The sequence below is a fragment of the Acomys minous genome (assembly GCF_964271855.1).
Source record: "Acomys minous genome assembly, chromosome: 10".
In the NCBI taxonomy this organism is placed as follows: domain Eukaryota; kingdom Metazoa; phylum Chordata; class Mammalia; order Rodentia; family Muridae; genus Acomys; species Acomys minous.
The window spans coordinates 29,511,155-29,524,079 of NC_140491.1; the positions used below are offsets into that span (position 1 = coordinate 29,511,155).

Here is a 12,925-nt window from a genome sequence, read left to right on the forward strand (position 1 = left end):
GTGGCTCCCAAGTGAGACTCACCACATCCCACAGGCATGGGTAGGGAGACAGCCAGGCTAGAGTAGCAGCAACTTAAGGCAATTTCCTCGCCTCTCAGTTTCTGTTGCGCATCCCTGCGCCCTGGTTCTTTGGGAGGGCATCAGCTCCCCAAGGTCATTTGGAAGATGAAGTTAGGGAAAAGGACACAGCATCAGAACAGGCGGTAATCTGGACTCCTGAGCTCTGGTCTCCTGGTTACTGAGGCTTCATCGCTTAACTATCGTGCGCCTGACGTCCCAGCCACAAGATAGGACTCATAAATATTTACACGCAATGTGTGTTGCGATGCTCAATTAATTGCAGCTGTGACGCACTTAGAGAGCCTCGGAGGGAAGGTGTGCGGAGACAGCCAGGGGGTTATTAAAGGCGCAAACAAGTCAGCTCACGGAAGCAGCAGCTTTCCATTGCCCTGGGGCTTTTCAAACCAGAGCCCAAATCTAAGGAAAACTTGCACCCAAGGGGACACTCTCCAAGGGTGACATTTGTGACTGTGCCAAGAACTTATCATCAGAAAATGAACAAAGACACGCACAAGGGATTTACCAAACAGGAGGCGCGTGTAATTATTCAAACTCCGTAGCTGTCTCAGAAACGAAACAGGAGCAATAAGGTCGAGTGGGTCAAGTGGGGCTGAAATGTGGGTCCCGGTGGTGAGACACAGTGGGCAGCCACTTCACGTTTTCAATGGGTAAGGCTGTGAAGTAATGGGAATCGATACAAAAACCATCCAGAAAGCATCTAAGACATGTGCAAGCCAGGGACTGGGGAATGCCCACGCTCTTTGCTATATGCCGCCTCTTTTGCCCACACTGTCTCTTAACAACATGTTGCTGTTTCAAGCCTACAGCAATACAAACAGGAAGGGCTCGCTTTATGTTTGTATTACACAGACTGGGTAGGTGACTGCTCAGATGGTAAGACAACTACCTAACAAACATAGGGACCTGAGTACCATCCCACATAAATAAATAAACTAATTAATTAATAATAAATAAATAACATTTTCTTTAAAAAGCAGGAAGTAGTAGGACCAAGCTGGACTATCTATCCTTTGACCTCCACAGACACGCCCACCCATACAGAACACATCCATACACACGTGCAGCTACTGTATAGGCACGGACACTCACACCTGTGCACCTGCACAGAGACGGACATGCACGCACAATTTTCACAGCAGGGCCGGTGAAATACATCTTGGGAGCGGCCACTCCTTTGGAGCTGGAGATGAATTCAGAAGGTGACTCTCACGTTTGTGCCCTTTCCCTGCCCTAGGTCATGGCCGCGCCTCAGCAGTGCCAAAGGTGAGTCGTGGGTTCGTGTCTTCTAAATGGTGAAGACGTCAGCCTGGCCTACTGGGCTTTCCTTTCTGTTTGCTTCTTTTTCTTTTATTGTCACATGTGTGAAGGAGCAATGACTGTCTCTCTCTGCACAACCCTGATGTCTGGGCCTCTGTGGAGAAAAGACCCAGACAGCTAGGGGAGGTCCTTCACTAAGGTGGCTGGGGGCCTGGACACTGACAACTGAAAGGCTAGAGCCCCTAATTTGGGCTCCAGGGTGGTGGCAGGGTTTTTAAGAGAACACATGCATCTCAAGATGGAAAGCCCAAAGAACAGCAACTCACTGGCCCAGAACAGAAGCTACAGGCTTCTTGTGGTCTAGCCTCAGATATGTGGAACATCACTTCCCATGTAGTTCTGGATTACAGGCAAGCTACACATGTCAGCCTAGATCCCGGGAAATGCATTCATCTCACATGGCTGTGTTTCTCTCATAACTTTGCCACCCGGTAACATTCATTAGCTTCTTGCAGCCTTTCCCTGCAGCTGTCCAAGAGCACAGCTGGCCTGTCAAGCCCACAGACCTGCAAATGTGTGGGGATCCTGGTGCTCACTCATTACTTATGCAGCCTGGGGCAAGAGTGCTGCACTTTGAGCCCAAGTTCGGGATCTAAGCTAGTCAATAGCATCCAGTCAACTAAACTCTAGTGTAGGTTTCCCGCCCCTAAAATATAGACGCAGCAGGAAAATGGAAATTCCCACAGAACCCCACTAACAACTGGGACTTGCTTGTGAGGCTCCAAGTAAGAGAGAAAAATGAGCACTAGGCTAGAAGAAATGTTCAAAGGACGGAATGAGTCTCGGACAGCCCTGTGCCGAGCGTGCAGAGGTTCTTACAGGGCAGCTTGCAGCATGCACAGTGCACTCAGCACGGCTGCAACAGAGCAGCACAAAAGCCGAAGTTCAGTCCCAAAGTGAAGTGTGAGGCTGAATAGTGCCTGGTTCTTAGCACTCAATCTGCCCACCACTGAGTTCCCTTGCGGGTCTGAGTCCTCCAAAGTTGGATACCACCAAATGGTGCTGGAGTCTTTGGTCTCAAATACACAATCTTCTTCCCACCCTTCATCCTCTCCCATCATCCCTGGGAGTCCTTGAAGAAACTACAGCACTCGAAGGTGCGTTGGGCGGAGGGGGGGGGGGGGAGGACCTGGTCGATTGGATACATTAGCTGGTAACTTGGAAACCATGTGAGAGAAATACCATGTGAATGTAGTTAGTTGAATTATCTCCTCCATCTTGGGTAGAAGCAGAGAAAAACTGAAAAATGGATATTCCATTAACAACATTCTAGAAACAAGAGGAAAAGAAAGGAGTTTTTTTTTTTTAAGTCAACTCAGAGCAGGGCATGGTGGCACATGCCTGTAATCCCAGCACTTGGGAGGCAGAGACAAGAGGATCTCTGTGAGTTCGAGACCAGCCTGGGCTACCACGAGAGTCCAGGACAGCCAAGGCTCTGTATAACAAAGAAACACTGTCTTGAAAAAATAAAAAATAGTTACCAAGAAGAGACTTGATACCCTATGATCATATAGAGGGGGAGGTAATCCCCCTCAGGAACAGTCATAGGGGAGGGGAATAAGGGGAAATTGGGAGGGAGGGAAGAATGGGAGGATACAAGGGATGGGATAACCATTGAGATGTAACAAGAATAAATTAATAAAGGAGGAAAAAATAAAATAAATAAATAAATAAATAAATTTAAAAAAAAGAAAGCAGGTTGAGCAAGCCATGAGGAGCAAGCCAGTAAGCAGCACCCCTCCATGGCTTTTGCTTCAGTTCCTGCCTCCAGATTCTTGCCTTAGAGTTCTTGCTCTGACTTCCTTCAGTGATGGGCCATAAGCTATAAGCCTAATAAGCCCTTTCCTTCCTGGGTTGCTTTTGGTCGTGGTCTTCATCACAGAATAGAAAACAAATAAATACAGCAAGCCTTGGGGGAAAAAAAGAAAAAAGAAAAAAGAAAAAAGAAAAAGTCAACTCAGATAAATATGCCCAGGCCTGCCCAGTGCTACCATAGACCACTCGAATGTCTAAAACACTCTCACAGACTAGATGTAACTAAGGATATGCACAAAGTTTTTTTAATGGTTTGCATAACGTGAACAAGTAAATTGATGAAGAACATGGTGAAGAGTGTGAGTGTGTGTGAGTGTGTGTGTGTGTGTCTCACACAATGTTTACAATATGAAAAGATACATCAGCATACTGCTGTGTTGTATCTGAGTGTATCTCTGTATCTGTATGTCTCTGTGTGTCTCTGTCTCTGTGTGTGTGTGTGTGTGTGTGTGTGTGTGTGTGTGTGTGTGTACATGTGTGTCTGTCTTTCTGGGGCTGTCACTGTAGGTGTCTGTATGTATCTATTTCTATCTGCATGTCTCAGTGAGGGGATGTCTACAATCAAACATTTTTATGAGTTATGTCAGTGAAGTGACATTGCTTCTCTTTTTCATATCTGAGTCTTATAATTTCTTCCACAAAACATTCACCTTTATATAGTAGGAACAATTTATCGATAACTGAATGTTTAACAAATTCCTCCAGGCCTGGAAAAAAAAATAGACACATTCTGGGATGTGTCAGTGTAGCTGCCTCCTCAGAGGCATGCACGGTGCTATACTGTCCAACAAGATCAGCTTGTGAGTTATCGCCTTTTGGTGCCTGAGGGATGAAATCCCAGAGGAGTGACTGCCTTATTTACAAAGTGTGTCCCTCTGTCCAAAGTCCCCATAGGCTTTGGGTTGGGAGAAAGCAAGATATTTGTTGATTCTATTAAAGAGACAAGAATTTCATTTTTCCAGAAACATTTAGGTTTTTTTTTCTTTTAGTTTTCTAGCATAACAAGTACTAAAACTTGATTTTTTTTTTTCCTCCCACTTTAAAAGAAAAGTAAGACTAGAAGGCAGACCAGCAGGTACAAAATATGTGGGCCTCCAGCGACCCCTGCTGACCGTTTTAGGCATTGCAGTAACTGAGCTACCAACCAGAGGCTCTATCAGTCCAAGACTCCCCAAGACTTCACAATACTAGTGAACTGGAACAAATCAGCTGAGCTGGAGAGAGGCCCTCACCACATTCCTGGAAGCACAAGACACAGTTCTGGATCATCCAAAGACTGGTGAACCCAAAGACTAATAGAGTTGCCTTCAAAATTCAGTGTATTTTTAGAATCACAGCAGCAACACACAAAATCTACAGCTCACCTCCGGGTTTACACTTTGGCAGGCCTCCGCGTAAGCCAAGGAAGCATTATCCTTAGGAAGATAATTTCAATGCAGGTCGCTCTAGAATGTTCTTTAGAGAGTTGCTTGGTGAGAGAAAGAAAGAAAAGAAAACTCTAAGTATCTTGACTGCCTCCACCTTCTGTTGGTGGTCTAGATAGGCAGAGTTTTAGGCTGGGGTTTCTGCATAGCTGTGAGGAGTCTAAGTGGGCTGCCTCTCCTTCACCATCCATTCATTTGCCTGTCTATCCAAAAAGCCATTTTACCACTGATTTATAGATGGTCCAATGTGATAGCCGTAATAACAGAGAAATAAAACATTAAAGTCTAAGAGACCCAACCAAGCACTGCGCCTCACAGATAGAGACATGAAAACTCAGAGAAGGGAGCGACTTTCCAGGGGCCTCAGGTGAGAACATCAGAGTTGTGCTCAGGCTCCTAATGAGCTTCCTCTGTGTTTGAGACTCCAAATTGCCAGTTCTTGGTATCAAGGTAAGGGACCGTGGATCATCAAATAAAACTGGGAGACCCAGAAAGATACAAGTCTCTCTCCTCTCTCCTTGATGCATGTCAGGCATCTTAGAACCTTGTCTAGCTTAGCTGTAGGACTGATTTCATTTTGCTCACATACAAATAAGATTAATTTGGGCCCCAACAAGGGACCATGCGTGGAGAGGCCCTAGAACCCCTGCTCAGATGTAGTCAATGGGCAGCACAGTTTCCGTGTGAGTCCCATGATACGGGGAGTAGGGGCTGCCTCTGACATGGACTCTATCGGCCACTAATTGATCACTTCCTCAAGCCACAGAGGAAGAGGATGCAGGCAGTCAGATGAGACTTGATAGGCTGGGGTCAGTTGGTAGATGCGGAGGAGGGCTCCCCCAGGGGAGAGGAGTTGGGCAAAAGAGGGAGGGAAGGTAGGACTGGGAGGAGATGAGGGAGGGGGGCTACAAGATTAACTGGGCCCATAAATTAGGTAGGCAGGCTGACAGGAAAGCAGTAGAAATGAGCTCAAACCCACCACTATAAACTTGGGCTTGTACGGGCAACAATATTGCCCTGTCTTTCATCCACTACAAAAGGCATCATCAGACATTACTGAATCCCTGAGCTTCACTGCTGAGGAGGATCTGGCTTAAAGCATGTCTGCGGGAGGTCAGCATTTGGATGTCAAAGGAGTTGAATGCTAGGAAAGCCACCCGGGTAACTCAAATGAGCACCAGAGGGAGCAAGCTCCAGGGCTAGAGCTACAATCGGGCTGGAGACATGGGCTGAGTGAGAAACTCCAAACTGCGGGGCTCAACTTGAAAAGACAAAACACCGGGAGCCAGCTCATTGTCTGTGGGCGCCGAGCCAAGGGATCACACGCTGTCTGGAAGCTGTGAAGTGATTTTCTACCTTGATGACATGCACTAAACCTTCCCAGCTTCCATTCGGGATACACGCTGTTGAACTATCCTATGGAGTGACAGCAGCGAACCACAGCCATCAGTGGTGGCCTAGGCCCATGTGGTCAGGAAGTGACAGGTCAGGGTCTGAACCTGCAGCATCCCTTTACCCTCCACTGGAACGCATTTGCCTTTCTCCCAGCTTTGCTTAGGGACTCCGTTACGTTACTGACAAACTCCAAAGCTCACAGCTCCAAGGAGCTAAAACATTAAAGGCTGCAAGACATGTAAAAACTTCACAGCAGCTCAAGCATGAGAAACAGTTGTTATATATTTTTTTCCCTTACATAAGGCAAACCCAGAAATAACCTGCCTAGGGCCCATGGGTATCTCTGCTTCTGAAAGGCTTTACATAGCCAAACATTCCACCGTCTTATTGCTCCCTCGAAAGTGAGTCACAACTTAAGAAAGGATCCTGGCAGCTGTGAGGTGACTCTCTTCCTAAATTACATTGACCAGGACTTGGACTCATGGTCACAGTCAGCACACCACGTGGCCAGGAACGTGGCAGGCTTCAAGTGGCACGTTGATCCAGGGAGATCCCAGATGCCTTTGCTGTGTCACATTCAGAGATGGGCAGAAGGCCTTCTCTGAGCCTTCCATTTTCTATGCATATTTGGTTAAGTCTAACCAGTAGCCTGTGGCCCCGGAGTCAACCTGAAGCTTTGTTCTTCCCTCTCCTCTCTATGCCCAAATCTCCCACAACAGAAGCCAAAGCGGAAGCTGGTTTTTCTCAGACAAGGAACCTATCTGAGACCTGCTAAGTGGTCCTACTTCCTGAAGGAAAAGACAGCTCTAGAGCTCTGAGGGCCTCGCATTTCATTTATTACATAAGCATATCCTTGTCCTGGGACCTGCTCTGGGTAGCCTCAAAAGTAGCTATCTCCATGGCAACCAACAGGGATAAGTTAGAAGATGGACCAGTTCCAGAAACCTGTGTTTCCAGGATAATCTACATGAGAACAGAATATGAGTGTCTATGTCCTGACTTGAAGGACTGGCGTTATGCAAAGGCAGCAACTTCTTTGTCAGTGGTTCTTGAAATTCAAGTTGAATGAATGGCACCATAGAAATGTGTATGAAGACTTGTGTTTCTCAAGATTATAGAGGGCCTCACCTTTTGGTCCATCTCCCCTCCTTTCTTTCCCATTGTTAGCTCATCGTTTAACATCTGAGATAAGTCACATGCCATGAACATGAGGTCCTTACCCTGAAAGGTGTTGGCCATGTGCCTTCACCATCCTTGGCTCTGCTTCTGGAACCAACAGTACAGTCATGGAAGTCAATGGCTGTAGGGCTGGAGTGCTTGATGACTGCAGACTCCTGCGTGTTACATCACACAAATTGATCTTCACGTCCCTCTTAAAAATAGCTTACAAAGGAATGTTCTTTGTAAAAGAATGTTTTTTTCTTGAGTGGGCACACAGAAGTCAAGTGTTCCTTGCAGTTGATCGGAGCCTATGGGGAATGGGTGACTCCCCAGATCTTCATGGCACCCCTCACATCTGGGAGCCCATGTGGAAAATTACTAGGCAGCTCCCTTTCTCGATTTTTCTCCTCCTCCTCCTCCTCTTTCTCCTCCTCCTCCTTCTTTTCCTTCTCTTCTTCTTCTCCTCCTTCTCCTTCTCTTTCTTCTTCTTCTTCTTCTTCTTCTTCTTCTTCTTCTTCTTCTTCTTCTTCTTCTTCTTCTTCTTCCTCTTCTTCTTCTTCTTCCCAGCTGTGTTAGCTTTTTGCCACTGTGACAAAGTACCTGAGACAATTAGCACAAGAGGAGAAGGGTTTGTCTGGAATCATACTTTGAGAGATTTCAATATGGTCAGTTGTCTCTATTGCTCTAGACTTGTGGCAAGAAGGGCGTAGCAGGGAGCACACTGTGAATGCCCCCTTCTTGTCAGCTAGGAAGCACATACAGAAAGGATAAGGTCTGGGCCCCCCAAATCCCTTCCAAGGGCACATGTCCAATGATTAGGCCTCACCCCTCACTAGAAGCACAGCGCTCATGTCTAAGCTACAGTATCAGTCAGTGCTTGAGTTCCAGGAAGATTGAATCACTGTAGTGGAGATCTGGAGCCTGGCTAGAGCGAAGGTCAACTCCAAGTTCATTTAGCAATGATATCCTAAGAGTCTGTCACTGGCCCCAGTCTGGAATATTTCCACTGAGCCACATGTCGTATATGACAAGACACTTCTTGTGCTGTGCACTCACCATACATCACCCATATATCATATGCTGTCCTGGGCTGTAGGTGTTATCAATGACGGCAGGCATCATGATCTGTGATTATAAAATGTGTTTACTGGCTTCATTCCTGGATGTTATGGAGAAATGTAAAAGGATGTATTAATTAGTTAGGACTCTCATCTATATGGACTACAAATGTCAGGATAAAACAAAACCAAGGCAGCTTTGTTGCTCACATCCCAGTGAGATGTGAATGCACCTTTTCCTAACACCTTCCAAGATACCTCAGGACCTTGGGGCCCTCTGTCCCTGTCTCTGCCACTACTAAAGCAAAACTGTCATGTGCAGGGCCCAGCAGGGTATAGTCAGCCTCAGTGACATCTACCTCACCTCTCCGCATCCCAGCAGATACCACTCAGACCATGCCTGACCGGTGCCCGGACAGCTGGGAAGTGTGCCCTAGCAGAGTGCCCACTGGGAAGGGAAAGGCAGTGAGCCTGCACAGCCACCACTGACAGACAAGGAAGCAGAGCAGAACTATGCTCTTTGACTTAACAGCTGGGCTTGGTGTCCAGAGATGTCACCAAGGGAGATGATGTTCTAAGTGGGATCTGAGGACCAGAAATGATACGGGCACAGGTAAAGTTGAGGGAAAACTATTCTAGACAGACAGACAAAAATTCACTGTGTCATTGAAGCAGAAGGGGATGGAGGCCTTGAGGGCAGGTCTCATGTTTGGAGTCTAGGGAGAAGAAACTGTCACAAATAAAAAGGCTTTGAGATATCTTTAAACTCCTGACTGTCTCCACCTCCATGATGACAGGAGAGGAACCACAGCAAGGGGGGTGTGCGGTGCAGAGAAAGAGTAGCTTCAGTAGGAATGCAACAACAGTAAACGTGGGAATCCACAGGCCAGGCTCAGAGTGTGGGGCAAGGATGGAAGATTACTAAGACCAAACACTGGGGATCAAAGTGGCCTGTTAGGGAAAGCGATGCCCTCCACCCTGGGCTGGGGGAGGGGGGTGGTAAAAGACGAGGAAGCCAATTAGAAACGGTTGGGGATGAGATTTGGGAGGAGGGTCCTGCCTAAAGAGACTTGGTGGGATTCATACTAAAATTAGAGTAAGAGTCAAACAGGGGAGCCCGAGAAAGCTGGGCCAATCTGAGGCAGGGCTCTGCAGAGCTGCCCTGGACCTTGAGTCAGAGGAGACTTTTACTGTTCCGGTTAGGTTTTTTTGTTGTTTTGTTTTGTTTTGTTTTGTTTTTCAACTTGACACAAACTAGAGTCATCAGGAAAGAGGGAACCACAATTGAGAAAATGTCTCCATCAGATTGGCTTGTAGGCTAGCCCGTAGTAGTGCATTTTCTTGATTAATGATTGATGTGTGAGAGGCCAGCCCACTGTGGGTGGTGCCACCCCTAGGCAGGTGGTCCTGGGAGGTATAAGGAAGGTAGTTAGCCGGGATTCCTCTGCTGCACGGCTGGCTTTCCGATTCCTGCCTCCAGTTCCTGCCCTGACCTCCCTTCATGTCAGACTACAAGCTTGTAAGAGGAAATAAACCTTGTCCTCCCACAAGCAGGTTTTGGTCAGTGTTTATCACAGCAACAGAGTGTAATATATTTATCCAGACAGAACCGGATAGCGTGAGGAGAGCAAGGTGCAAGGCTAAAAGGTCTGCTCAGGAAGCTGGGCTATCTGTCCAGTGTCAAGGGGACATGAATGGATGTCCAACTTTAAGACTAGGCTTAAAATTGTGTATTCAAACTGTGCCCCAATGGGAGCACAGTTAGAAAAATCTGACATATGAGGACAAGGTGATCTTACCTAGATAAGACGGGTAGATTGACAACAAGGAATTCATCGCATGCTGCCTATCTTTATGTGTGTCATGGAGGAGATTCAGTGAGATTAATGAGGCCTGCGTGGTCCAAGACAGAAGCTCCAAAAAGCAAGGACAGCAGATAGCAATGGATATTTAGCACAGGAAGCTAAGGGTGTGTGAGGGTTACAGGTGAGTCAGACTCAGGCGAACAAAGAGGGAACATGGCACGAAGCACATTTGGGGGACCCAGGAACACTGGGCCTGGACAGGAGTGAGACCCGACAGTTCTCTGCGGGGCAGTGATCGGTTGACCACACACAAGGAGTCCTAAAGCTCCCAGCCACCAAAAGAAAAGGGAAGAGCATGCATTTTTAGAAACAGTGCTTGCCATTGAATCAAAGCGAGCTCACTCCTAAGAAGCTCGCCATTGCCGGGCCTGACACCTAAGGAAATGTCTCACTCATATGCTAATAAAAAAAAATATGTGATTTTTAAAGTCATTTACGTTCCTCAACACAGACTAATACCTGCAAAACTACCACGTAGCTAAGGAGCATTCAGTCTAGGAGAACCCAAGTTCTTCACTCATACGAGCAGCTCTTGGGTGGTTTTGTATAATCTGGGGGTAAATTTGAGAACAGCCAACTGAGCAGGCTGCCTGGGCAAAGCCGTTTTCATGTGTCCAAACAGGGAGCCTAGAGAAACCTCAACAGAGACTACACTGGTCTATTAAAAATGCAGTGGCTCAATTTCTGGACATTGGGACATGTGCCTGGAGCTGGGGACAGATTCATGAAGAGACCGGAGCTCTGTCCACAGAGTTGGTTGCAGCGGCAGGTGCACAGACAGAGCTTTGTAAATGTGCTGTGCTGGGCTATGGCGCTGGGGGCAGCCTTCTCCTCAGCTGCGCAGTCTCACTGTAGGGGCAGGTGCTGTGGGATCTTCCTCCATCAGTCCTCCCGGTTTTTCCATTTGTTCGCTGATGTCTGTTTTCTAGTTTGTGTAGTAAGGAGAAGATAGGCTTGTGTTTGTGTGTGTGCTCGTGTGTGTGTGTGTGGAATCCAGAGAACACCTCAGAAGGCACCCACCATTTTTGCTTGGTTTTGTTTTGTTGCGACAGGATTTCTCACTGGCCTGAAGCTCACCAAGTAAACCAGGCCGACTGGCTAGTGAGCCCAGAGATGGGCTTGTCTCCACCCCGACCCCCAGCCCAGGACATTGGAATTTTCAAGCAGGCATCATCACCATGCAGGGTCAGGTCTTCAGGCCTGCCAGGCACACACTTTCCTGCCTGAGCCATTTCCTCAGCCCTGTCTGCTGCAGTTCCCTCAGTGACACAGACTGACCCAGGGCCTTGCAGGTTCTAGCACTATCACACACGACAATTTTATTTTCTTACAACAGGGTCATATTATACAACTAGATTAGCCTTGAATTCCTGATCCCCTGCTTCCACCGTCCCTCTTGAGTGCTAAGATTTCAGGGTTGTGCCACTGCACCCCGCATTTAAGTCTCCTTGGGAGAGAAGGCTGACTTGCTTTGGGAAGAGTTTCTTGCCTCCATAAGTCTCCCTGAGTTGGGGTTTGATTTCTGTACCCCTTTCCCACGCTCTGCTCCACCTGACCAATAGCTAGAATATGAGACATGAGAAGTGCACTGGGGTCACAAAAAGGAACTGAAAATCACACAAGTTTCCTGGAGGAACCGAGGGCACAGGTTTTTGAGTGCTGTGAGCTGGCACTGGGTTTGCACTGACAAGTGATCTGTGTTTTCTGGCAGGGCGGTGTCGGGAGCCAGTTCCAGATCACGTAAGTCTGGTGTTGCTACGCTCCCTAACTGTCAGTCTCTGATCCTTACAAAGCAAGGGCTGCTGTTTGGGTTTCTTTTTTGTCTTTGTTTGTTTGTCTGTCTTTCAGAGCTGAGGAGTGAACCTTGCGCTTGTTAGGCGAGCGCTCTACCACTAAACTAAATCCCCTACCCCTTGGACTTCTTTTTTATGTCACATGGTGAACTGAAAAAGGAAGAAGCTTCTTCCCAGTGGCCCTCCCTCCTTGGGAGGAGAACCAGCTTTCAGCCCCTGTTTGAATTCCCAGGGTCATTACTAAGGCTGACAGAGGTGAAAACACACTAAAACACAGTGCTGGTGAGTGTGTCCCAAGACAGGCTCTTTGCAATATTCATGGTGAAATTCTCAATTGAAACAAACTTTTTGAAAGGTAATTTTACAATGATGTTCACTTAATAATATAAAAATACCTCCTTTTTTTTTTTTTTTTGAGTCCTAGAACTCCATGTTGGATGATTTAAAACAAAGAAGCAACATACATTTCAGACCAACATTTCAACAAACCCACTGATATTTTGTAACAGAGTTTAAATAACCACATGTTGAAATCACACTAAACATTTGATAATATAGAAATTGTTGGACACATGAGCATTTTGTGAAGCTACTAGAAGCACTGGCCAGAATTTTAACAGCTAGAGAAAAAGATTAAAAATTAAAACATTAACCCAAATATCAAACATTGTAAGTAATTGTGTTAAATTATTTATTCATATAATTTACATATTTTATAAGGCTATAGATGATAACTGAAAAATTGGCTTGTTAGTATTTGACAGGTGCCTTTAAATTTTTAATTAAAGCTATGGACCATGACCCATGAGCACACATGCACACATACACATGAATACACATGAATACACATGTGCACATGCACGTACACTTATACACACATACACACACACACACACATAGTGTTTGTTTTTATGTAAATGGCTCATGGGTAAAAATATGAAGCCTGAAATTTGAATTCCTGAGAGAGACATGTAATGGATACTAAGTCAGACACAGATGCGACCGATTTTATTTAA

General features: G+C 46.4%; 1 protein-coding gene across 3 annotated transcripts in view; it reads left to right on the top strand.

Moving 5' to 3' along the window:
• The window catches only part of CLNK (cytokine dependent hematopoietic cell linker), a 217,716-nt gene that overhangs the window by 139,327 nt on the left and 65,464 nt on the right, over positions 1-12,925 (top strand). For all 3 annotated transcript variants that reach the window (XM_084798064.1, XM_084798063.1, XM_084798065.1), the window contains exons 4-5: positions 1,316-1,344; positions 11,828-11,856. In XM_084798064.1, the coding sequence (XP_084654190.1) occupies positions 1,316-1,344; positions 11,828-11,856 (58 nt within the window). The remainder of the gene's footprint in view (positions 1-1,315; positions 1,345-11,827; positions 11,857-12,925) is intronic.